The sequence below is a fragment of the Perca flavescens genome, chromosome 8 (genome assembly GCF_004354835.1).
Source record: "Perca flavescens isolate YP-PL-M2 chromosome 8, PFLA_1.0, whole genome shotgun sequence".
Classification (NCBI taxonomy): Eukaryota; Metazoa; Chordata; class Actinopteri; order Perciformes; family Percidae; genus Perca; species Perca flavescens.
Window position 1 is genome coordinate 20,539,323 of NC_041338.1, and position 25,330 is coordinate 20,564,652.

General features: G+C 37.9%; 1 protein-coding gene across 2 annotated transcripts; it reads right to left on the reverse strand.

Annotated features, from left to right (window-relative positions):
- Positions 1–1,957: 1,957 nt before the first annotated feature.
- nptna (neuroplastin a) lies at positions 1,958–16,337 on the reverse strand. 2 transcript variants are annotated; one of them, XM_028585068.1, is made up of 8 exons: positions 15,998–16,337; positions 8,907–9,075; positions 8,463–8,557; positions 7,379–7,512; positions 5,661–5,934; positions 4,104–4,125; positions 3,021–3,097; positions 1,958–2,848 (listed from the first exon to the last, which is right to left on the reverse strand). In XM_028585068.1, exons 1-7 carry the CDS (start codon positions 16,086–16,088, stop codon positions 3,037–3,039), a joined length of 846 nt encoding a protein of 281 aa, XP_028440869.1. In that variant the 5' UTR covers positions 16,089–16,337; the 3' UTR covers positions 1,958–2,848; positions 3,021–3,036. The 2 variants fall into 2 exon arrangements, with proteins under 2 accessions (XP_028440869.1, XP_028440870.1); XM_028585069.1 differs by lacking the exon at positions 4,104–4,125.
- Between the last annotated feature and the right edge of the window lie 8,993 nt (positions 16,338–25,330).

Here is a 25,330-nt window from a genome sequence, read left to right on the forward strand (position 1 = left end):
TATTTCATTAATTACATGTGTTAGTTTGACAGATTTTAACGCCCTCATGAGATAACTAGTCACATAATATCAAATGGTAAACACACACTGTACAGTAGCGAATCTAAACGCCCGGCTGACAAACCAGCACTCGTCTTCACAATGTTGTACGTTGTAATGTTGTGTTATGTTGTAAAACATGACTGAAAGTCTATTCCGTCTGGTCACAGAGGAGGCCAGTAGTAGAAAGAAAATAAATACAAATAAAACTATGAATCTTTCCAACTAAGTTTAAATCTACCCACTAAATTTGTTATGTTAAGACAATTCACTGTCCTGTTTAGTCCTGTCTGTCAGATTTATTTAAACTTCACCTGACATCTCATTACCTGAAAGAGAGATTAACTCACACAGACGGACTACAAATCATTTTTGTCAAAAGTTGTGTTCCAGTTTTTTGTTCAGGGTTCACAAAGTCACAGATGTCTCTTTGCTGTAGAAATGGACTGTTCTTATTACGGTTTGAATCCCACTGACATATTAATCCAGGACACCACCACATCATCGGAATCAGGTCCAGACAATTAAAAGAAAACACATAACAATACTCTCCAGCTGGCAATAGTTATAGAAATGCTGCTGAAAGCCCAACAATGAGACCTACTGGTGCTACCAGCCAGCAGTCAAATAGTGCCCCCCTTTGCTATATGGCTGCCCACTACTGTTTGAGAATCAGACAGAAGAAAAATACATTAAGTTGCCAGTTTATTAGGTACACCTGGCAAAAAGCCAGGTCTAGCTAATATTTTTTCCACCATTTTCATATTATATATGAGGGTACAACATTTTATGAACACTTTTCAGTATAACACAATAAGTTTCTTTGTCTGAACTATAAAATCGCAAAACTGCACATAATCGGTAAGTAGCAATATACTGTCAGTGCTTGGTACTAAAAGTTTAAACATATTCTAGATTGCAGATGGAAATGGATCAGTTGCCATCAATAAATTGATTGATTTGAACATTTCACATGTTCCTAGAAGAAGAGCTGCATACCTTTGCATTGTATTTGTTTTCTTATCCGAAAGAGTAATTCAATTCAGTTCAATTTCATGTTGTGTTTTTGGCATAAAACTTTAAAACTTTTTAAAAAATAATTTGGACTCTAAATAACATCTCAATCAGGCTTAAAAACTCACCATGTGTAATTGTAGATATTGTTAAAAACTCCTATATTTCTTGAAAAGATACTGAGGACATGACCTCAGTGTCCTCAACGGTAGCCTTTAAATTATATCTGTAAAGTGTCTCGAGATAACTCTTGTTATGATTTGATAATTCATTTTTTCCTCCACCTATCAGTAATCCTAACCAGAAAGACAGCATCTCTAGAATTTAACTTTGGGTGTTAGCAGTGTCACATTTTCCATCTTTTCACATCTAATTTATAGTTTATATCAAAAACACTGGAAGGAATGTAGTATGCGTAAAATAAAATATAATATACTGGTAATGATAAATACACTCTTTAACTAAGGGGTCTGGTTTTAGAGGATTTTATTTTTTGATCAATGTTCATTGATCAAGAAAAAAACAAAACTGAACTGTGAATGCGCCCAAGTTTGCTTCGTAGGACATTTTCATCATTATTGTTGGCCAATTGTTAAAAGGAACTACAAAAATGTGTCAAGTAACTGATGTTATTGGTCTGACAGTGAGGATTTCTTCATCAAGATTTGTTGTTTCTTGTTCTTTTGATGTGAAGTCCATCATCATGTTCAACATGTCTGCTGTGAGCCACTCAAAATCTCACTAGATGGTGCTGTTCTCAACGTGCTCCTATTTCCCGGTGTCCTCATGGGACAGCCAGGTTTGCATCATGAATGGTACAACTGAATGTCTACTGTGTTTTACAAAGAAGGATACTTAACACACTTTATTTTTTTTAGATATTTATTCTTAAAAATGAGTCGGAGATCTTGTCAGTCCTGACGTGGGCTTCTTTCACCACCGCCCACGTCAGCTGTAGAGAATCCATGCAGCTGTGCAGTATGCCATCAACGCTCTATGGTGATCCTACTAGTTTAAAGCTTTGTCACAGAGAAATCAAAAGCTGCAATGATTTTCAATATATTGATATGGATAATAATTGCATAGGATAATAGCCATGCTGTACAATACACATACTTACAAAACAATATATTAGAATGATTAGTACAGGTTTCCTAAAGTACTGTAGGTTTTGACAGTTTTTCGTTATCCTCAACATTTAAGTGCATCATATCATTTGAATAGTCTTTATATTAATGGAGATCTGATACATAGATATAATGATTTAATACATACAGTACATACAGTAAAATAAACATTTAATCAAATTTAGAGGGACATTGCGAAGCCCTTAAAATGCAATAGATAGTTTCTGATAAAATGGTATGCAGTGGAATGATAAAACTGTACATAACTGTCATACCAGATTATAGTGGCATTTTCTTTTACATTGCCGAGTTTTGTTTTTCCTCTAGAACACACAGTACTGATTATCTAAATGAAGCCACTCTCAGAGAAAAGAGCAAAAAAAAATTGTTTCTGTATCAAACAGAAGGTCAACATCTTGCATGCATTATTTTAAAAGTCGTAACAATATAAAATTAGTGAATAAGAGGGAAAAATAAATGTCAACAACTGCATGCAGCAACAATGGTTATAATGTTAATAATTCATATTCCATTTCCGCACCTTCACACAATAAAATCATAAGGCATGCCTCATTGAACTCCTCCACAACCATACTTGTAATGACAGATACTGGATTCCCTTCTTGTTTACCTTCATATGGTCAATACATGTGAAATGATGAATGAACCTGCAAATAAAGACAACATTCAACTCATTAGCCCAGTCACACAGTAGTCTTATTATGGTTGACAACAGCGTTCAAGGATAAGATCATATTATGGATCATCTTGTAATCTGTGGCCACAGACTGTTAATACATTATGTATCATCAGGCTTTTGCTTAATAATGTAATACTTACTCAGCAGACAGGCTGCTCAGTTTGTATTCCTCTGGCGAAGATTCTTGTCTTTGTGGTTATTGGTTGAATTAGTTTTCCTTTAAAAATGAAGAAAACAACACAATCAGTTAAATGAAACATGTTTAGAGCTGAAACAATCAGTCAAATGATTGATTAATTGATTGGCAGAAAATAATTTTATTCCAATTCTATTAACTGTTAAATAGATGTAGCATTTATTGAATAAAAACATAAGATTTGGTTTGTCTGTTTCAAGTCACTGGCTCTGCCAATTTGAGAATAATGTTTTGACATTTTGCATGTAAAGACTAAATACTAATTCAATTTTAGAAAAAAAAACATAACAAAACAGTAGATTAAAGACCAACTCTAGCTTTCTAAAATCTGTAAAAATGATCGGTGGAATGGCCCTTTAATCAACAATGAACCAATACTTAGCTGCAGCTCTAGTGTACACTAAACAGCTGATTACGTGAACACAATTTCTACTTTTCACTGTGTGGAGGAGTAAACCAGACCAGGGTCCAGTAACATATTTACTCATTTATTTTGATCCTTTAATGGGAACACTTTATTTAAAGTCCCCCATTTATAAGCAGTATACACACATTTAATAAATGGTTTATAACACATAATGGAGTTGTAATAAGATTAAAAATAGAAAAAAAACAAAGCAAGGCAAAAAAAAAAAAAAAAAGACAAAGCAGCTATAAGGACATGATAATAGGGGGTGGTCTTTTTAAGTTATAGAGCATCATGAGCAGGACTTCCCTTATCAGGACAATATGCAGATGGTAACTGGTCATTGACAGAAAAAAAATGTCCTTACTTGACTTATTATATTTCCCTGTGATTTACATAAATGCAGCAAAGCACCATGGGATGATGCTCCCAGTTGTTTGTGACCCAGATTTAAGGTGTACTGTACACTGAGCTCTAAAGACAGCCAGGAGGAGATACATCATGATAAGCTACAACAAAACATGCTAAACATGCAAATCATGCTAAACAAAGATAGTTATTGTTATTGAACAATAGTTATTGTTATTATTAAGTTATTGAAGGTAAAAATGTTATACTTACACTGGACCTGCATGGTCATCATCTGAGGCAACAAGGGAAAATATGGAAAAAATGAAGACCAAAAAATAAAATAATCGCAAGGAAGTTGCACACTAATGATGAAGTGACAAGTGTATATTTTTTGTTTTTCCAGAAAGCATCAACCATTAAGAACAGTAGCTGTGACTGACACACGGTGCACTTGAGGTTTGAGGTGTTTTTATGTTTCAACTGTACTGCATGTGCAGACTGTGTTATGGGATTAAAAACAAAGCTCAGATGAAGAAACAAAATAGTAAAGTGACAGACCGTCATACAGCAGGAAAACCCACCTCATGAGGTCACTCACAAACACACAGAATGCAGTTAAATTTAGCACATCACCACAATAAAACAAACACAAAACTCCAATAAAACAAAAATGTCATGCATAGACACTCAGGGTAATGAAGTAATTGAAGCAGTGTCAAACAGTGACAGTAGAAATGATTGATAAACACACAATATTTTTCAATTATTCACAGTGACTTGCATGCCATCTCACTGCTGCAGTTTGATGGAGAAACATAAAGTTACCGTTTAAAATAAAATCTTAAAAACGGAAGATTTCGAACGTCACTCAACACTTCTGTTGATGCTAAACAGAACGGTGTTGTGAACTGGAAGGAGATGAGGCTGGACGCTTATTGAAATCCAGGAAGCATGCAAAGTCTCACACTTACCACAAAAATGGTTTAGGTTATGCAATTTGGGAAAAAGGGGAGGATATTACAATAATCTGTTAAAATATTGAACAGCCAAAGCTAACCTATGTAAAATTTTAGTATTAACATTTCATGCTTGAATTTGCTGTAGGACTCCATTTTGTAAGACTGAAGATTCTCAAGGTGACTAAACGCCATGTAATGAACCGCGATGACAATATATTCTTTCACAGTGTCACTGACTGATTGTCGCAGCTCTGAGCAGTCAGTCATTTGCTGCACGTTGCATCTAATCAGCATGTCACAACATCAAAATTCTGTTTGAGAAAAAGGTTACCCAAATACCAGTAATGCATTATTTATCATATAGCTAGACTCTTAAAAAAAAGGTAGTACTCAGTATAATTAGAAAATGCCAGGCTGACGCAGGTTGTATAGCTAAATAATGCGTCTCGTGGTTAAGCTGGCAGCAGCTTAGGGACAGCACAAGGTCCCTGAAAAGCTGTTAATAATTGAAACTGTCCACCTCCGCAACACAAAAGTATCATATTTCTCATGAATATTAAATGCATGAAATTGTCCTGACAAGGTGCGACCTCCTGCAACAGTGTCTGCCTGTTGGGTCAACCACGCCAGACTGAATTATTGAATGCAGACACAGCACAGTGTCAGGTGAAGGAATGACTTAAGCAGACACCAAAAAACTAATTGGGCCTCTTTCAGTCGTCTCATTGCCCAACACCACACTGAGGGGGGTTGGGAATTCACAGGAGAGATCCATGTCAAAGCTGAACAATAAAATCAATTTCTCTTCAGATATATTAAAACCAGTGGAATCATAAAACAGCCCTAAGCGCCACCGCTGGTGACTCACCGTCTTGTAAATCATCTGGCTTCTTACGCTTCTCATAAACGACGATGATGACGATCAGGATGATGATCTCAGCCAAAACCCCCAGAAGAGGCCATAAGGGGGCCAAGTGGCTGCGAACCCTCAGCACAATCATCTCGTCATGGCTGCCGAGCATGTTGGTGGCATTGCAGTGGTACTCGCCTGGATCTAAATTAATGTCCAGGTTGACAATGTGGAGCTCAGTGTAGTTGTCTCTGCTGCTGATAAAGAAGCGTCCGGTTGAGTTGTCAATTTCCTATCGAGGGAGAAGAAAGAAGTGTACTAAATAATGTCGAGGGTTGACAGTGGTTGTGTTTATGGACACAGTTGCTTTTATATTCTTGTTAAGGTCATGAAGTAAAACCTCAAAACATTATATCATTTCTTTTATGTTATATTACAGGACCATCTTATGAAATAACAATACAAAACGTCATGGGCTAGCTACTATATTGTATTTATGTTAAATATACTGTATCTACATATTTTATTTGTTTATCTTACTCTTTTTATCTTGTTATTGAGTATTATATTCTATTTCATTTTCTCTACAATTTTTGCCTGGATTTTATCTAATCATAATGCTGATTTGTTTTAAAGGTCCCATGACATGGTGCTCTTTGGATGCTTTTATATAGACCTTAGTGGTCCCCTAATACTGTATCTGAAGTCTCTTTCGAAATTCAGCCTTGGTGTAGAATTACAGCCATTACGAGCCAGTCCCACAATGAGCTTTCCTTAGTATGTGCCATTTCTGTGTCTGTAGCTATTGAGGAGGAGAGAGGTGGCGGCAAGGTGGAGGGTGGGGGTGTGGCCTTGACCAACTGCCACTTTGCTCGTTTGAAAGCCATGATGTCTCTCTCTCATGCGTGGGCCAAATTCTCTGGGCGGGCAAAGCAGAGAAAGGGGAGGTAAACCTTATGAGGTCATAAGGAGCAAGATTCCAGATCGGCCCATCTGAGCTTTCATTTTCTCAAAGGCAGAGCAGGATACCCAGGGCTCGGTTTACACCTATCACCATTTCTAGCCACTGGGGGACCATAGGCAGGCTGGGGGAACACATATTAATGTTAAAATTCTTTTAGAAATTTTCATGCCATGGGACCTTTAATCTTACTTTTCCTTTGTAGCTTAGTTCTGAAAGGTGTTGTGCAAATAAAGTTTATTATTATTATGAACTCATGTACAATACATGATTTTCTATTTGGTGTAATTGTGTAGTCACAAATAAATTGCTTTTTGCGCTTGAATATTTACAGTAACTCAGTACAAGTGAGGTTTCGCAAAGAATCCTTTAAAACAAGCAGATAAGAATGCAGTTGTGGATAATGTTAGCTTAAGCTAAAGTGGATTTTAACATCTTAACCTCAATGTTTCCCTTCTGATTAGGTAGCTAGTAGAGGAGTAGTGGACTTCTAATGCAGGTTTGTGCACATGTGACAAAACTAAGTTTACATGCTACAGTAACCAGTTATATTACAGCTATGAACTGAACATGAATTCAAGTATATGCTCATTATGTGTTTCAATATAACACAGTACAGTACAACACCACTACAACTACCTTAATAATAAACACATAGTTGAATGAATACCTCTCTGACAATGTCAACAAAAACTAAACATTATGATCTTCCTAAATGTAGACTTTGTATTGGATTGCATACGATTGTATAGGTGTACCTAATAAACACACATACCCTAGGAATGCCGTTGTCCAATTTGCGCCATGTCCAGACAGGGTAAGGGTAGCCCACAGACTTACAGTAGAGCACAGCAAGCTGGCCCTCGTTCTTATTCTCACTACGTTTGTGGCTTGTAATATGAGGAGCAGCTAAAACAAAATAACAAAACAGATAACAAAGATCAATTGTTAAAATACATTTAAGAAAGTGACACAAATAAAGTGTTATACGTCCATTGTGGGTGCAGTAATTTATAAATGTAGGCAACAGTCATGTGAGGTGCAAGTAGAAACTGATAATAAACAATGTTCTTAATGTTCTTTTATGGCATCTATCCTTTAAATATTAGTTAAGTAAGCAATGCTTATGGAAAACAACTGCTTCACTGTGTTCAGATCATACAAATAATAATTTATTTATAAAGTACTTCTCAAGTTAGGTAGATAACAAAAAATATAATTGGCATTAAAACAGCTGCAGGGGGTAAATAATGCAGCAAACAAGATTGCAACAAGTAGAGAAACTCCCAATAAAAGAATAAAACAGATACAATCCACCAAATAAAGGTAATTCCATTGATGTTGTCAAGCCATGATCAGGGAGCATAACATAGGGAAGACATTTTCAACCTCTAACATTTCATTCACATTTCATTTTATCTATTTGGAGTGTGTGTGATCCAATGTAACATCAAGCTCCCTGTATTATTCTATGTATTACGTAAATTTGCCTGGGAATTTTTCCCCTCTTCCCAGATGAAAAGAAATGCCCCATAAAATAAAAGCAAACAAAATCCTATTTGCCTTCATAGCGATGCGTGTGACAGCAGAAAAGGCTGACCAGATTTTGTCGTTGAGACCTAATCCCTTGCCATCAGACAAACAAGACACCATCTGCTGCCACTGAGCCGGGCATTGGTTAGATGGAGGTGTCAAGGACGCCGGCTGCCCCATGAACAGCCAACAGAGCTGTATGAAATTACAGGTCTTCACATGACAGGGCTAGTGCTCAAGGCCATTTGGGCCATTTTTATTGGTGACATCTCTAATGTGGCCGTGAAACTGACAAAAATGCCTGCAGCTCACAAATCAACACCTACCTTTAACTTCGATGGTGGCGTTTGCTGCAGGAGCCATTGCGAAGGTGAAGACACACATGTACACTCCGGCAGAATCTCCTTTTGTTTTTTTCAGCCTGCAGAGCAAAAACACACCTCATGTGAACCCACACTTACACACACACACGCAGATAATTGTCCAACCTCATCTTCCTTTGTAGGTGAACTCTCACTGTCATGTCTGTAGTGCTTTGAATATGGCTCGTCACTTTCAGTTCTAATTATTATTTTCTTGAACTGGCATCTATATGAAATCCAGCTTTCCCCTTATTCACACACACACACACACACACACACACACACACACACACACACACACACACACACACACACACACACACACACACACACACACACACACACACACACACACACACACACACACACACACACACACACACACACAAGTTTTGGTGTGACTCCTACAGGTACTCAGTGTTCTTATTTGGGCTGCGTGTTTCCGGGATCTCCTCCCCGTTCTTCATCCAGTAGCTCTCCTGTTGGGCACTGTGGGAGCTGGTCAGGTTGCACTGCAGTGTGTATGAGTCGCCTTCCACAGAAACTGTGATGGATTCAGAGGCGGCGATTGACGGCTCTGTAAGAAGGACACAGATCAGCTACGACAGAAGTGATGCTTGCTGGGACTCATGGGTAAGGGTGTTTTGGATGATGTAAACAACAAGGCACAAAGGGTTCAAACCCAGACACCACGCCAACCACACTTTATACACACTTATACAATATAGCACAGGAATAGAGTTGTGAAGTGGGAGGAATTATTTCTGGCATCCAGGGTTCCTGAAGTAGAAGTCATTTTCTGTGTTGTTAGGTGACTGGGAAGTGGGAGCACTTCCAAGGCTGAGATAAAACTCCCTCAGTTGAATCATCAAAAGATGACCAACTGCATTAAAAAATATCTGGTTCTTTAATACAAGTTATGGTACAAGCCTATGTATTTCAGTAAGAAGCATCCAATCACTGAGCTTAAATTTCTGTTACATGTGATGAGCAAAAGCTAAAGATTATGCTTTTTACACATATTACAGAACAATCTGCAGCTAAAATTAATATTATAGCTCACTCCAGATGCATTGTGCTGTGTTGCGGTCTCACACCTGCAATGATGAATCCGCCGTACCACAATGAACACTACTTCTCAGCAACAAATTTGAATGAATTTAAACTGATGGTCATGACGTAAACCTACAGTATCATTACATTAAGGAATTTATTAAATACAAATTTTGGAACAGCAATTTAGAGTGGGCAAAAGTTCCTCTGGAACCAGTTTCTATACAGCATACAACTAGATATTTCACACTACTGGAATACAGACAGGTCTAAACTTTCAGTGATTCTTCTCCAAATGCTGATTAAAAAAATATCACATTATAAAACCTTTTATGAAAGTAATCATGTCGTAAGCCAGTGTGGATGACTCTAGGTCAAGGTCCATTCATCAACTCTCTTAGCTTTACTTAAGAGATGAGAGCTCTGAAGGAATGCCATAAAAAAAACACAGAAGCTCATAATAACAAACATTTGTATCTGTTTGAAATTCAACCTGTGGAAATTGGAGTGTTGTATTTTGCTTAATCTTGATTATCTACATCTTCTTTTTACATTAAAACACCGTTGAAGCTCTAAATCTGAGTAGTCACAAGCTGAAACACTTACACATCTCAGCATCATTTTGAATAATTTATTTAAGCAACACCTCACATTTGGTATACAGTAAATAACCAAATGTCTTTTTCCAATACCTTACTTTGAGGAATATAACATCAAACCTCACAACTGGTAAATCCTGTCTAAACCTAAACACCAGCTGAACTACTAATTTGCCCGCGAAAGATAATCTAAAATTGGCATGATTATACATCTGGAGCTATCTGATCAACAAATAAGAAACATTATGGCCGGTACCAAAAAAGTATTGAGATCCAAGACCCAAGTTCTGTACCCACAAGTTTTGGTTTCCATCTAGTTCTGTGCATTTCTGATTCTGTGACAGGATTGTTTGTGGGGAAAGAAAGAATTATACTTTATAGAAAAACATGGCACTGATTGCTTGCTGCTGGTGGGCAAACAACAAACAGATGTTATCATTCATAAGATTCAGAAATAACAAGGTCATTCCAAATGCTTTGTGTGTGTAAGTGGTCAGTCTGCAAAATTTGGCCTTTTAAAAAACACAAATGAAAACAGATCACGACTAACAATAACCAAAAGAAAAATGAAAATGATTATAATGATATTCAGTTCAGGGAAATGAGAAGATGAGAGCTAAAGGAAGAGAAAAATGAAGTAGAGAGGAAATGGAGATGGGGAGGAGATTGGTCTCTACGAGGTGCAGGTTGAAGAATCTGCTGAACCGAGGGATGAGCACAATGTATAAATACTACTCAACTAGCTGGTAAAAGTATACGGACTAGCTGGAGTTGTTATTCTTCATTTTCCAAGTCTGTAGGGGAGGATGGGACCTACGGAGGAAGCTAGAGGTCTGAGGGAGGCTAACGGAGGGGAGCTGGGGAGGGTTGTGAGGGGGGGCTCCTCTACAGTGACCACTCACTCTGCAGCACCATTATAGTGGCCTGAGCGCGGATCCAGGTGGTGGCTGGATTTTGGTGCAGGTTGTTACGTCGCGGGTCATTGCTGGCTCTGCACTCATAGGTCCCGGCATCGTCCAGCGTGAGATGAGAGACACTCAACACGCTCACGGCGTTGGAGCCGTAGGCCGTGCTGATGGATACTCGCCGTTTACGGGCGCCATCCCACAGCTGCCTGAAGGAATCAGCTTGGTTGATCTCAGCGTACCACCACTGGATTTCTGGGGTGGGGTTTCCCACCACTTCACAGTAAAGCTCAAAGGTGTCACCCGTGAGCTTAGTCTCAGAAAAAGGTGATTTCACAAAGCCCGCTGGTGGTGGCGGTGGAGGTTTATGGGGCAGCATGTCCAGAGATGAGCCCAAAAAAGGAAAACAGGTGGAGGATGGAAAGGCGAAACGAATAACAGGGTACATTAAATGGGAACCAGAAAAGGAAAGACAAACAGAAAAAAAGATAATGTGAAATAATCAAAAAGAAACTGACAGACAAATTATTTTAAAATGAAAAAAGGTTGATTTAAATAAAAATGTAAAATATACAGTAGAGCTTACTGAACTCAAATTAACATCAAACTCAAGATCAATGTTTTTGGTGTGAGTGAGAGAGAGAGAGAGAGAGAGAGGACCTCAGATCTGCCCAAGTCATTATTGCTGCTATTTCTAGGAAGCTCTCATTAAATTCTACTGGGATGTCTTTGCGAGGCTGCTCTCACTTAATTTTGTCCACTCAATGACATCATATAAATTTGTGCCGGGCTCGTGCAGCACTCACATCCAAAAGTCCTCCAAGTGACCTTGTCAGTACATCTTGTCTGTATAATGAAAACATCTTTAGTGCTTGTTTATATAATTATTCAGTAATGGGACAGAGATGCTGGGCAAACTGTATACTGTTAATTATACGGGATTGAAATGTATTCTTCTCTGAACTGAAAGCAATAAAAGTGAAACAATTGATCATGGCTGCACAGATTGGAGGACGAGGACTTTGGGGGGGCTGAAGTCATAAGCATGGTCTATAGGCACTGTAGAGAGCACATAAGATTGAGAGAAGATTTATAGAAACTGCAGGTCTGGGTCTCTGGGGAGCGTGTGGGCGCATAGCGATAGACCTCCGTTTCCATAGAAGCACTCTACAGCAACAAAGTGGGTAGAGAAAGAGGCGGCCAACTAGACCAGGCAGATCATCACAAGGCAGACAGACATGTCAAGCTGACATCATAGCCCTGCTGTACAGGACACAACTGGTTATCAAGACCAACACATTTACTGCCGGCACGAATAGATTCCTACATACACTCAGTTAGTAGGTACACCGCTCTTGTGTGTGTCACATGTGGGTGATCGTACTAGAACAGCTGCATTGTACTTTTTCAGTTTTCTTTCATTCTCATCACTTGAGATAATCCTGATTAATCTGAAGTTGTCCACATATTCCAAAAATTTGTTTTTTTTATAGTCTCTAAAAGTGTTAATGTCTTAAAGACCAAGGTGAGACGTAAAATTGCTTGTATTGACCCAAAATATATTTAATTTTAAGGCTACTATCTAACTAACAATTATTTTTATTATCAATTAATGTCAATTTATTTCCAATTATTTCTCCCAACTCTGTACGTCTTTAAAAGCAAGCTTAAAAATCTGTTATTTTCTGCTGCCTTCTAATGCTGTTTATCACTTTTCATTTATTCATCTGTATTGCCAAGTTTGTACACATTCACACTTTCATTTATTCAATATTTTTGCTTCCAATTTGTTTCCAATTCCTTTTAAAGTTTAAATGTCTGTAAAGCACTTGTTTGTTTCATCTTATTCATGTTGATCCATGTTTACACTGGATTTTGTTTGTTTGTTTGTTTTCTTGGTGAATATGTAGAAAAGTGTGAATAAAACCAAACTACTCTGAAACTGCCCGGTGTATCAATTATGCTATCAATTAATTTGTCTTTGCCTTTTTGCCTATAATGTATTAATGGTTTGGTCAGAAAATAATAAAAAATGTCTATCCCAATTTCCCAGAACTCAAGGTGACATCTTCCAATGTCTTATTTTGTCCGACCAACAATAATAATGTTCAGTTTACGGTGATATAAAAACAGACAAAAGCAGTAAATCCCCACATTGGAGAAGCTGGGGACCAAAAAATAGTTGGAGTTTAAGCTTGATAACGAACTTTGATGATTAACCGATTAACAAAATAGTTTTTCTGCTGATCTACTAATCAATTATTCGGCTAATTGTTTCAGCTCGAAATGGGACTTCATGGTGTATTGTTATTTTCATACAAGCCTTTTATAATCACATACTGTATTTGGTGAGATAAAAAAAGTTGCTATGCTAATTTCTGGTTAATTATTCGTCCCCTAAATCTGACAGCAACCTGACAGATGGCCATTCCTCACAGATATTTTCTTTGTATCTTCTGAATTCTGGCCACCGTCCCAGTTGTAATGTACCAACACCTATTAAGTAGCTAATTGGATGCTAAATGAATATTGTATTAGAACAGAAGTGAGACCTGATGGACAGAGACAACTAGAGATTAGAAAAAAGCAACAGAAGCATATATTGCATTTACATGCTGGTTTTAAAGTAAATGTTCTGAAATTTTCCTCCAGTGACTGATATTATTGTAATCTGATGTTTACAGAAAATAAAAGAGATTGTATAAAATTATTTTGAACATGATTTTAAATTAAATACTAAGAGTAATAAACATTTCTAGTTTTAATGTGGTTAAACAGCCAACCGCATCATTCAAATTTAAAATGTATTCTCTTACAAACCACGTCTCTAATTGTCCTGGGATTTTGATATTTTGCGTGCAGGGTATCAGGGAGCATGAGAAAGAGCTGAGCTATAAAGAAATTAATTTAAAAGGATGCCTTTGATGTTAAATATGACAGAAATGTAAATTAGAGCTGAAACAATTAGTCAATTAATCAATTAGTGAATTGACAGAAATATAATCTGCAGCCATTTTAAATATTGATTAATCGTTGAAGTTGTTTAAATGCAATGCATTCCCTAGTTGTTGTTGTTTTTACTAGTTCCTGACATATTGTGTTGACCAAACAATTAATCAACAAATTGAGAAAATAATCATTGGATTAATCAAAAATTAGAATAATCAATAATTGTAGCCATACTGCTAATTACACAGATAGGACCTTATAATTTCAGGCTTATGATGTCTTATATAGGCTACTTCACTTGATGAGCTCTATGTTAATTAGTTATTTTGAAATTAAAATACAGTATATTTAACACACACTGACAATACATCCTAAAACCTTCACCATTTGTATATTTCCAATTTGCTGAGAAAGCTACAATTTGGTAAACTATGCTAATAAGGGTCAAATCTGGGATTAAAATTAGAAAAATGGAAGGAACCACAACTACAAGGTGAATAATTTGTCTGCCAGGTTATTTGTCAAAATAACTGCACTCTGGCCTGTGTACCGATGAACATCGCAACTCCACTTCTTATACCATAATATGAACCCAAGACTGATCATTCCCAAATATTCATTATATGCACTCTGCAATGGCAAAGCAAGAAAATCCTATGTTTGCATTGATCAGTTTATTAACTGAGACTTTGTTATTACGAGTTTTTGTGGCTTCTGTATGGAAATGACCCCCAAAAATGGTTTCGCTTCACATGTGAACAGCTATTAGCAGACAAAAATGGCTTCTGTGACGTAGCTGGCTAATTGTTCGTTAATATCTTGCATTACCAGACTCAGCCAATGGTATACGTATACTAACAATAAGAAGATACGGAAATATCACACTTTGTAGCTGTCTGTCAGATAAAAAGCCATTATACATTTAAGCAGAGCTTTATCCGCTGCTGGGGTGCTGATTGAAAAAGAGCTAATGAGTGGGTGTGCTGTAAAGGAGGAGATGTCAAATGCATTCCTACATATGGTCCACTGCAGGGAAGGCCATAGCTGAATAAATTCTAACTTATTCTCACACATGCTTGCAAATCTGCACTGCACTCTTAAAGTAGTCACCCCCCAAATACTCAGCTGAGATGGATTTTGGTCAATTGGACAAGTAGAACCTCGCTGAGAAATCAATGCCATTCTGCAGTGGAGCACATCACAGCGAAGAGTTAACAGATTCACTGTTGCAAGAAGACATTAAAGCCATGGTTCCCAGTGCAGCATCTCTGCGCTAAAAATAGAAGCATGCAGCAAAATGGACTGGTGCTATTTACAGCACTTCTGAGGCCCTACATCTAATTACATAGCCTACATGTTATGTTATGAACCTGAGCGGATGCAGGGAATTATCTCACCCTGTGAGGAGAGGAGTTGGTGATCTGCTGCTGATACTGAGCCATATCCTGACATACCTGAGCTGTGTGTGTGTGTGTGTGTGTGTGTGTGTGTGTGTGTGTGTGTGTGTGTGTGTGTGTGTGTGTGTGTGTGTGTGTGTGTGTGAAGGAAAACATGACAGATTGTGAACTTCAGTGGGACACCATTTCCCTGTCCACCTGCTCCTATTTCCCAACCTAATGAGCAGGACTTGCTGATTGAACGGGTTAATACATGCAGCTCCACACTTCAAAGGACATTTTAGGGACATCGCACAGGCCTCCTTGTGGCCCACTTCGGCCCAACGAATACAGATTTATTGACCCTTTATTTCGAAGGAATACCCAAAAACAGCTCTTCATTCGACTGTTATCAGTTTATTTCAGTGTAACGTTAGGGATTATCTAATGAGACTTGGCGGCCGGTGAGATATTCGTGATGGACAGCGTTCTTAAGAACCAACACGTCTCGTAATGATTCATATAAAAAAATGCCCCACTGCACAACACGACATCCCTCCCTAAAAACCCATGAAGTGAGATTACTGCCATGTATTTTCTATAACAGAATTTCCTACCGTTCTGGGAAGAGACGGACTGCAGCATCAGGGCTCCAAAAATCGCCACCGAGAAGAACATGACTGCAGCCCTTCGTTTGCCAGGTATCATCTTCGGAGACGGGAGATGGAAAATGCCGGTAGTCGAGCGCTAGGTGACCTGAGCGGAATATGATGATGATGCGGGATGGATTCTCCGAGGCTCGCACCTACACACACGCAATCGTATCACGCACAGAGTGAAGTGTCGCTATGTAGACCTGCAGAGAAACCTACAGCACATAGCCTACTACTAGCTAACTGTACAGCTCTCTGCTGTCAGCCCGACGCAGCGAGGGAACCACCTTTTTTAACCACCCGTTTAATCTTAAAATCCCGCGAGATCTTGGAGGAGCGCAGAGACAAGGCTACTTAATACATCCATGAGGCTACATCACAAACACACACACACACACACACACACACACACACACACACACACACACACACACACACACACACACACACACACACACACACACACACACACACACCGTCCTGTCATAAAGTGAAGCAAAAAAATCAATTAGGCCTAGGCTATATGAAAAACAATAGCCTACACAAAATGAACGCTATTGTTTTCTCAGCCAGGTTTTACCATGGTCGTTTAACAATAAAAACCACTTGTTAAAATGTCTTGAAACCAGATTAAGTAACTGCAATTTACAGGCTTTTTGATCGCTTCTATTATCGCAACTATGTGGTAGGCTACAATTTCACAACTACTACAAAAGTCAGAACTCATCACACTTAACACAGCCTTTCATTCAAAACTTGCCATTGTGCATTCATTTGGATTGTAAACATCTCTCACCACACAACCATTGATTCAAAATATAATTGTTCTGTGAAACGTCATGAGAACATGTGGTTTAATCACCAAAACACACCGTAATAATATATTTTCAGTTTAGTATTTTTAACTACCAGTGAATCCAGTAACAATGCAAGATATGCCTACATGTTTCAAATCGCCGTTAGAAGTGCTGAAAGTAATATGCTACAGTAGCCTAGTGTAAAAGACAGATTACAGTTTTCACATTAGGTAATAGTCTACACTTACCCAACATTTACAAAATCTATCATTTCCATATCTATCAAGTGTGTAAGTTGTGATCAAAGAAGACATCCTCTGCAATCATTTGGCCAAATTTGTTTTTACATTACTTTTCAGATATACTTTGTAACATAGATATACTGTAAAATCAAATGTACACGGTTACAGTAAATACTGTAAAACAAATTATTGTAACTAAATGAAAAACAAGCATAATACTGTATTTAGCACACATTACATTACAATCATTTGGATCAACCCTGTCTTGAGCTTTGGCCATAGATTTTCATCCATAATGAATGTCATCCTTTTTCATTCACCTTGGGGAAAAAAAACATTTGGTGTGGCGAATCCATGTTGACATTGGTCTACACTGCATTGGTCTACACTGATGTCATTACATGCCCACCTCTCTGAAGGATCCCTTGTTCCTGAGCTTTTCATTTTCCTTGCTGTCTATCATTTTCCTTACCACTAGGTGAAATCAATTAGCATAGTATTCCTGGTGTGGTTACATGTAATTTAGATGTTCATACAAACACACATGTTATATAGCTGAAAAAACAATTTAAAATCTATAGGTTTACCAAACGGTTCAGTGATTAACCATTAAGAGCAGTTGGATTAAATGTTGGTGAAATGTATTTCTGCAAATCAGAAGAGAAGCATATCAAAAGTATTGTGAGCATTACATTGTGAAAGACTATTACTTCATATGAAAGGTATTGTCTTGATGACAAACTGATTATGTGTGGTGAAAAAGTTACTGTGTAATTCTGTGTGTTAGTCAATTGAACATGTGATAACATGTTTGAAAAAAACAGCCATTTTGATGATCTGTTTTGAGTTTTGTAGAGTTGTGATGTTTTACCACCTAGGCTACTTGTGATAATAGTACCAAAGCTATAAAAAAAACTAACAGTGCCATGATTTGGAACGTTTTGAAACTTTTGACTGGAACTATGGTTTTAACAAACGAACATCTGCCAACCAATCAAGAACGAGTATATCTCAGGTAACCTATTGATACTGTAAATGGTATCATTAACAAACGGCTAGGCCTGAAACTGTGCCATGGGTCAAGTATTCTATTTGGCTGACTAAGCCCTGACCTCAATGGCACTTGGGGCTTAAAGTAGACTTGTAATCCTATTTCTCCTTGAACTAGCCTAATATAAGTTAATGGCAGCCTCACACTTACAACATAGTAACCATAGAAATAAAATGGATAGAAAGGCCATTGGACTGTTTCCTGTGGTCATTTGATTGGTATACAACAAAATGGTGATTGTTGTTAGTTGTCACGGTGACAATACGCGTCAGTGGGGCCATAAACTGTGTCACAGCCAATAGTCAATAGCCAATAGGAGAGCTGCCCCACGCAGACCAACAGATCCCGTTGCTCTGGACGGCGACCAGTGAAGGATATTAGAAGCACTTTTTGGGTGAGCGTTGAGCGTTACTGCGCAGCCTCCAACTGAGAGAGACAAAGTAAATGTGACGTGAGCAACCTGTCTTGTAAGTCTTCTGCTAGCTGTGCCAAGAGAAATCTCAATCATTCCGAATCTTGCAGAGACGGAGGGCATAGGTAAGGAGATAACATGGGCACAGGCTAATTATTGCTAATTAAAATGCTAGTTAATATTATTAATTAAACCTAAATAGCTCATGTAAGTCGAAACTGCCTGCAAGCTTCTCCTGTACTGTACGGTAATTCCTCTACTATGCGACAGTAAGTCGCTTGGTTATGAGACAATCGTTTGCCTATTTTTACAAAAACGTCTAATACTGAGCCATAACGTGAGATACGTAATGGAACCTTTTATACATTGTTGTGTTTCTTTAGAAATAAACATTGGACAAATAGAGTTTTTAAATGCTTCAGATGTAAAGTTATTCGCTGCCAAAGTGACGTCAAAATGAATGGCAGTCAATGGAATGCTAACGGGAAGTGATCGCTTTGTAGCATCAAAACGGCGCCATAGGAGGTTTGAGTTCTGAAGCGAAGCTTACCCCCTTGGGTGGAACAAGCCGGTGAACAATTTGTTAGTTGGCTAACGTTAGCTTGATACCTCCGCCGTACCCCCTTACCACATCGTTTCCAGAAAACGAGCCGAATAAAGCTGTCACTCGTGGCAATAACAGTGGGCTTTGTGTGGATGAAGCATTGAGTTAATTGACTCCTTTAGCGGCTTGCTCTCTGCCTCGTAACGTTACTACTCCACTGCTCGTTTGTTCATTGCTGCAAAACTTCACCTATGCGACCAACTCGCCAGAAGTCGGTTTATACTAAAGTTTATGGTAGGGTACACATCAAAATGGCTGCCGCTCTTACCATTATGGTACGTTGATTTGAATGGAAATGGCCTTTCTATCCATTTTATTTCTATGATAGTACCTTGTTCCTTAACTAAATTGAGCTTGTAAAGTGGCTATGTGGCCAGTGGTTAATGACATTGGAATTAAAATCATATCATACATTTTGGTGTGGGTCTTACACACTCTGCTGCAAATGCGAAAAAGGAAGAGTGAGTCCAAAGAGAGCATTACTCACCTGCGGGGGCGTAGATAGACTCTCAGCAAAGAGGAGGAGCATTCTCGAGGGGCCCTTCTGATGAAGTCATTGTAAAATTCACAACTGTAAAATAGCTGATATATCCAATCCATAAACACAAATTGTCACTTATTGAGACAAGCAATCAAATGTCTACAAAAAACATACAGTGAAGCCACTTTGTCAAGCAAGCTTGTCCTGAAGAAAAGAAAAACAGGTTACCAATCACATTCAAATGTTTCAGCACTAAGAACAGCAAGCGGTGCATAATTATACTAATTACTTTAGTAGTAGCCATTCATTCATCATGAATCTTAGATAAATCCTAAAATAGCATTTGATTGGCATTATCCCAGAGTACAACAGGGAGGTCTCTGATTCTTTCCTGTAGTCTCTTCTGGGAATTAGAACATTCACTGTAAAATAATATCAAAGGGTAACTACCATGTTTTTGTGTCTAAGTGACTGATTGGAACAACAATCGTTGTCATTGGTCCAGTATTAAGCAAGATGGCTACAGTCGGCAGCGGCAAAACAAGCTACAATGTAAGTTAATAGGGCAGTTGTCCAGCTTGTATTTACCTTCACAAAAGTGCTTGTTTTGCCACTGACAGGCTCAGATTAATAGTGTCTGACAACATTATGGAAAGGATTTCTAAGGAGGTCGACCTTTCTGTTAAAGAGTAAGACCCTTTTTTTAAACATAAAAACATCAGCGAAATTGCGTTCCTTAAAACCCACCAGACTCCATGTAAATAAACAATAATTTTAGCATCGTAAAATACACTTCAGTCAAAAATAAAACTATGAAAAGCCGTTTTGGGTCGTCTTTCCACTTTTCCAACCATCACAACTCTAGTTTTGATTGAAATAAACACTTAGTTTACAGATTTACACGCTAAAAGTATTTCTTTTTTAAATGGAGTCAGGTGGGTTTTGCGCTAGCGACTTCAGAGCTGTTTCTGGTTAAACAGAAAGGGCTCAAAGATGTTTTAAAGGTCGATCTCTGAAGGAATCCTTTCCATAATGTTGTCAGACACTTAGAATATTAATCTGAGCCTGTCAGAGGCATAACAAGCACTTTTGTGAAGATAAATACAAGCTGGACAATTGCCCTATTAACTTACATTGTAGCTGGTTTCGCTGCTGCCAACTGTAGCCATCTTGCTTAATACTGGACCAACATCAAAGATTGTTGTTCCCATCAGTCAGGAAAATAGAAAAAAACAATAGTTACCCTTTAAGTAAGTCATGTATAACTTTAGAAACTTTTCCAGTCAGACTCAAGGTAATTGAAATAATTGATAAGTCATTCAGTTGTCAATTAGATATCTATTTAAAAAATAATAATACGAACATTAATTTGTGTACATGTTTGTGAAAAACAAAGTTAATGTTCAGCATATGCCTAAAAAACAACAACTTTTGACTTGAAGTTGTAAGGTACCTTTCAAAACAAAATTAGCCAGAATTACCTTTTGACCTAACACACTTTGTACAAGCATGGTTATAGATGCAGAGTCAACATAAAGCTTCCTATAGTTAGTCTCAGTAAATGTTTTGTGCTGCATTGTTTTATCATCCAGTTGCACATATTGGTCTTTTTGTCATTCTGTATGCATATTTCCTTATAGTTTATTATAATATCTGGAATAAAGTTGAATCATGTCAAACTGCTTGTCTGTTATTTTCACTTGTAAAATGGTGATGTTGTTAGCTTTTACTTTTAAAGTCACCAAATGTGCTATAATGATGCCATGATGCCAAGCAAACAGAAAGGCTACAGGAAATGTCTTATAGCACACACATCCTGCAAGACACAGACATGATGTTGTGGTTGGTGCCTTTGTCACTGTAATAGGGCTGTTTTTCATAGGGTGCACTTAAATGGCAGGATCAGATAGGCATACCTTTTTGTATTTTATGAGAATGCTAAAGCTGATGAATTCAGTTTCCAAGTTCTCACTTTAGCAGCAGAACACATCATACACATGTTTTTACAGACTGAGTACTCTTTGTGACAAGGAAGCTGAACTTTATGTGTAAAATCATTGGAATGCCCCTTTAACCTTTTTTCCAAACAAAAAGCTTCCTCTATATATTTTTGGACATTGGAAAGGCCTCCTACTGAGCACTATGTACAGTATCTTCCCCTAGTTGTTTCTATGTTTCAGCTCCCAAATAGCATATTTCATAACATTTGTCATATAACCTACTGTAGTTAAAGTTTTAGACTTTTTCAGTTTAAACCTGCATATAGCCTCATTTTAGTACTCATATACTCATCTTTATTAAGCGTGCATGCCTTTCAATATCAAATTACTTTTCAGATTCTGGTCTAAAAGTAATGTTTTGTTTGACCTAGATACAGTGTTTTATTGGGATTGGGATGATATAAACAAGAAGTTATAACAAGTTTAAGAGGACAGCAAAAGTGTCAGAGTTAAAAGAAAGGAAACTCCTACGATAGAAACAGGTGAGCAAAGATCAAAACAAGAATGAAAGAGAGAAAAAGATTTCACTTCCTGGAAGCAGGCTTCAAGAAGAGTATTTTTCTCAAGGTGTTCTCTGTAAAGCTTAAGGTAAGTAAAAGTGTAATCTTACTGTACAAATAGGCCTACTACTGAGAGACAGTTACAGTGAATTGGTTCCAGGTTTTATTAAGTCTTTATAGGTTTTATATTACAATGTGTACATATTTCCATATACGGATGTTTTAGTTACCAGATTACATCTATATCACTTTTGAAAATAAAACATTTGTAATGTGAATTTCTTCTTAAATTATACAAAGTCTAGATTTTTTCCTAAACTCTTATTTTAATATCAAATTAAAACAGATCAAAAATATGAAACTAAAATTAAAAATAAATATGAAATATAACTAATTCAATCACTGTTTTGGTGTATGCAAAATCCAATAATAATTAAAGATGCTTTATTTTATAAGAAACACTGAAGGTGCGTTTGGGCTTATCATGATTTAAATATTCCATGACAAAGAAAATTCAACATATCTTGAATCAGAATCAGAATCAGAATCAGAAAAGCTTTATTGCCAAGTTCATTTTTTACACATACAAGGAATTTGTTTTGGGGTCGTAGGTGCATGTCACACATTATCTAAAATAAGTTAAACAAACAGGTTAACAGAACAGACAATATAAGTATAATTGGGTGACCAGACGTCCCGATTTGACCGGAACAGTCCCAATTTTCAATTGTTTACGAGTCCCGACAAAAGCCTGTCGGGACGCTAAAATGTCCCGGTTTACACCAGGAGCCGATTTTGCCGGGTCTTCAGCCCCGAATGTTTTGAGTTTAGCCCCGAATGTAACTTTGTCCAGTTTATTTTTCCGAGGCGAATAGAACGGGCAGCTACGTGCGGGGTCCGACCATGCTGTATTTGTTGATATCACCTAGCAACCGTCTCTCCGTGAGGAAAGCCGGGTGAAGTTTTGGGAGGAATCGTAGCCAAATCAGTGTAATAGCCTACATTGATGCCATCAACACAAAGTTTAGGAGCGCAATGCTAATGATTTAGTTTGAAGTTCCTGTGACGTGATGTTTCCAGTCTATGGTTCAGACTCAGACACACGGAGCTCTGAAGCAGACCTGCTTGTGCCCACTCTTTCTGTAAAATGCAGGCAGCTTCAGGTTTATGGACGCGCTCAGCTGTGGGCATGCTGTGGTCATAGACAGTGGTAGATGTGTTGCGTTTGTGCCCCGTTTATTTCTGTAGTTTCCGTTTTCCACCTCCGATGTAGAGCAGCGTTCAGTTACTTCTCTAGCTAAACTATTTGTCTCATTCAGAGACCAGAGACCCAAACGGGACTCTGTGTCAGCCAGGAGGTCTGAGATCTGCTGTATCAGCAGAGCAATCACGTAATGCACAGCAGACTATATGGTGCAGGTATAGATTAGTTTCTGAAATATAGTGACTTTATTCTTTATTCTTCTCTACTAACCTAACTTTATTTTTCTCAATGTCACGACTCATCGTCTCCTCCAAATCACATAGAACACATAGGCCTACTGTATTTTGAAGGTGCACAAAGTTTTGGACATGAGCAGAAATCTTGCTCAAACACATCTGAAATAGTACAGTCCAGGGGTCTATTATAAATTAAAATGAATTAATGTATCATTGAGGTCATATAATATGCACATTTAAGGAGGTTAATTCCTCACCAAAAGACGCCAAACAGGAAGGAGGAGTAGCCTAAATGATGCCTATAGGCTACAGATATTTGCAGGTTGCAGTATACATTGATTCAGAAAAAGGTAGAAATGTATGCATAAAAATTCACCAGAATGCAGGAAATGAAGTAGTTATGCTAAAAATTTTCAATAAATAATTTTAATTCTTTTGGTGTTATTGGAATAAATAAAACTTCAAAGAATCTTTTTTTAGAAAAAATCTCAACATAAATCTCACACTAAACTGAAAAAGGCTGTTGCTGCATTTTTGTTAATTTTACAGGAAAAAACACTATTATTAGATGAGGAGCCTACAATCAAAATAATGAACTTACCATCCATCCATCTTCGTCCGCTTATCCGGTGTCGGGTCGCGGGGGGAGCAGCTCCAGCAGGGGACCCCAAACTTCCCTTTCCCGAGCAACCAGCTCCGACTGGGGGATCCCGAGGCGTTCCCAGGCCAGGTTGGAGATATAATCCCTCCACCTAGTCCTGGGTCTTCCCCGAGCCCTCCTCCCAGCTGGACGTGCCTGGAACACCTCCCTAGGGAGGCGCCCAGGGGGCATCCTTACCAGATGCCCGAACCACCTCAACTGGCTCCTTTCGACGCAAATGGATCGTTTCCCGTTTGTTAAATGTGAGGATTTTTCTGCAGTGAGTACTTTTACTTTTAATACTTTAACTATATTTTCCTTATGGTACGTACAGACTTTTACTTAAGTAACATTTGCAGGACTTTTACTTGTAACAGAGTATTTTTACAGTGTGGTATTAGTACTTTAACTAAAGTAAAGGATCTGAGTGCTTCTTCCACCACTGCTAAAATGTCTGTTGGCTGGTTTGATTTGGACGTCTCTCCTCTAGTGGCCAAACAATTAGCAGAAATACTGCTTTAAGAACATACATTACTCAGAGTTAAATTATTTTAACCTTGCCTGTCATGATCTGTGATATATTTTTTTATAAAAGCAGATGTTTTCAGCTTTACCTTTGCTAGCACAAAGCATAAAATAATTTTATTATTTTCTTATTATTACATAATAATGAAATAGATGATTGAAAATGTTTTTATTTCAATATATCAAGATTGAATGTAAGATGTTGTTTTTTACAACAAAATAGGCAAGAATCTTCTGATCATTTCACCACATCCTGCGCACTGTAGGCCTATAGCGTGACATGTCTGATGATCTTAACATTTACAATACATTGCATCAACTATGCAATACAATTCTGGAGGAACACCTGAGTGTTCCTACGTTATTTAAGCCTGGCTCTCTCTGCCTTAGATTCTTTATGCTTTTTCTGCACCTTACACTCACTCACTCACTCACTCACTCACTTACTCACTCACTTACTTACTTACTTACTCTCTCTCTCTCTCTCTCTCTCTCACACACACACACACACACACACACACACACACACATTAACAACCTTTTTGGGCTTTCAACCCATTAAAACGAAGTTCCTTTCTACCCCTTGTTACAGGTTGCATCCTTCA

Bases quoted from the DNA above. Each gene is read 5' to 3' on its own strand.
- nptna (XM_028585068.1), bottom strand. From the start codon at position 16,088: ATGATACCTGGCAAACGAAGGGCTGCAGTCATGTTCTTCTCGGTGGCG. The intron at 8,558-8,906 runs GTAGGAGTCACA...TTTGCTCTGCAG, and splicing joins AATAAGAACACTGAGTACCT to GCTGAAAAAAACAAAAGGAG. The intron at 3,098-4,103 runs GTAAGTATAACA...TCATTTTTAAAG, and splicing joins GATGACCATGCAGGTCCAGT to GAAAACTAATTCAACCAATA.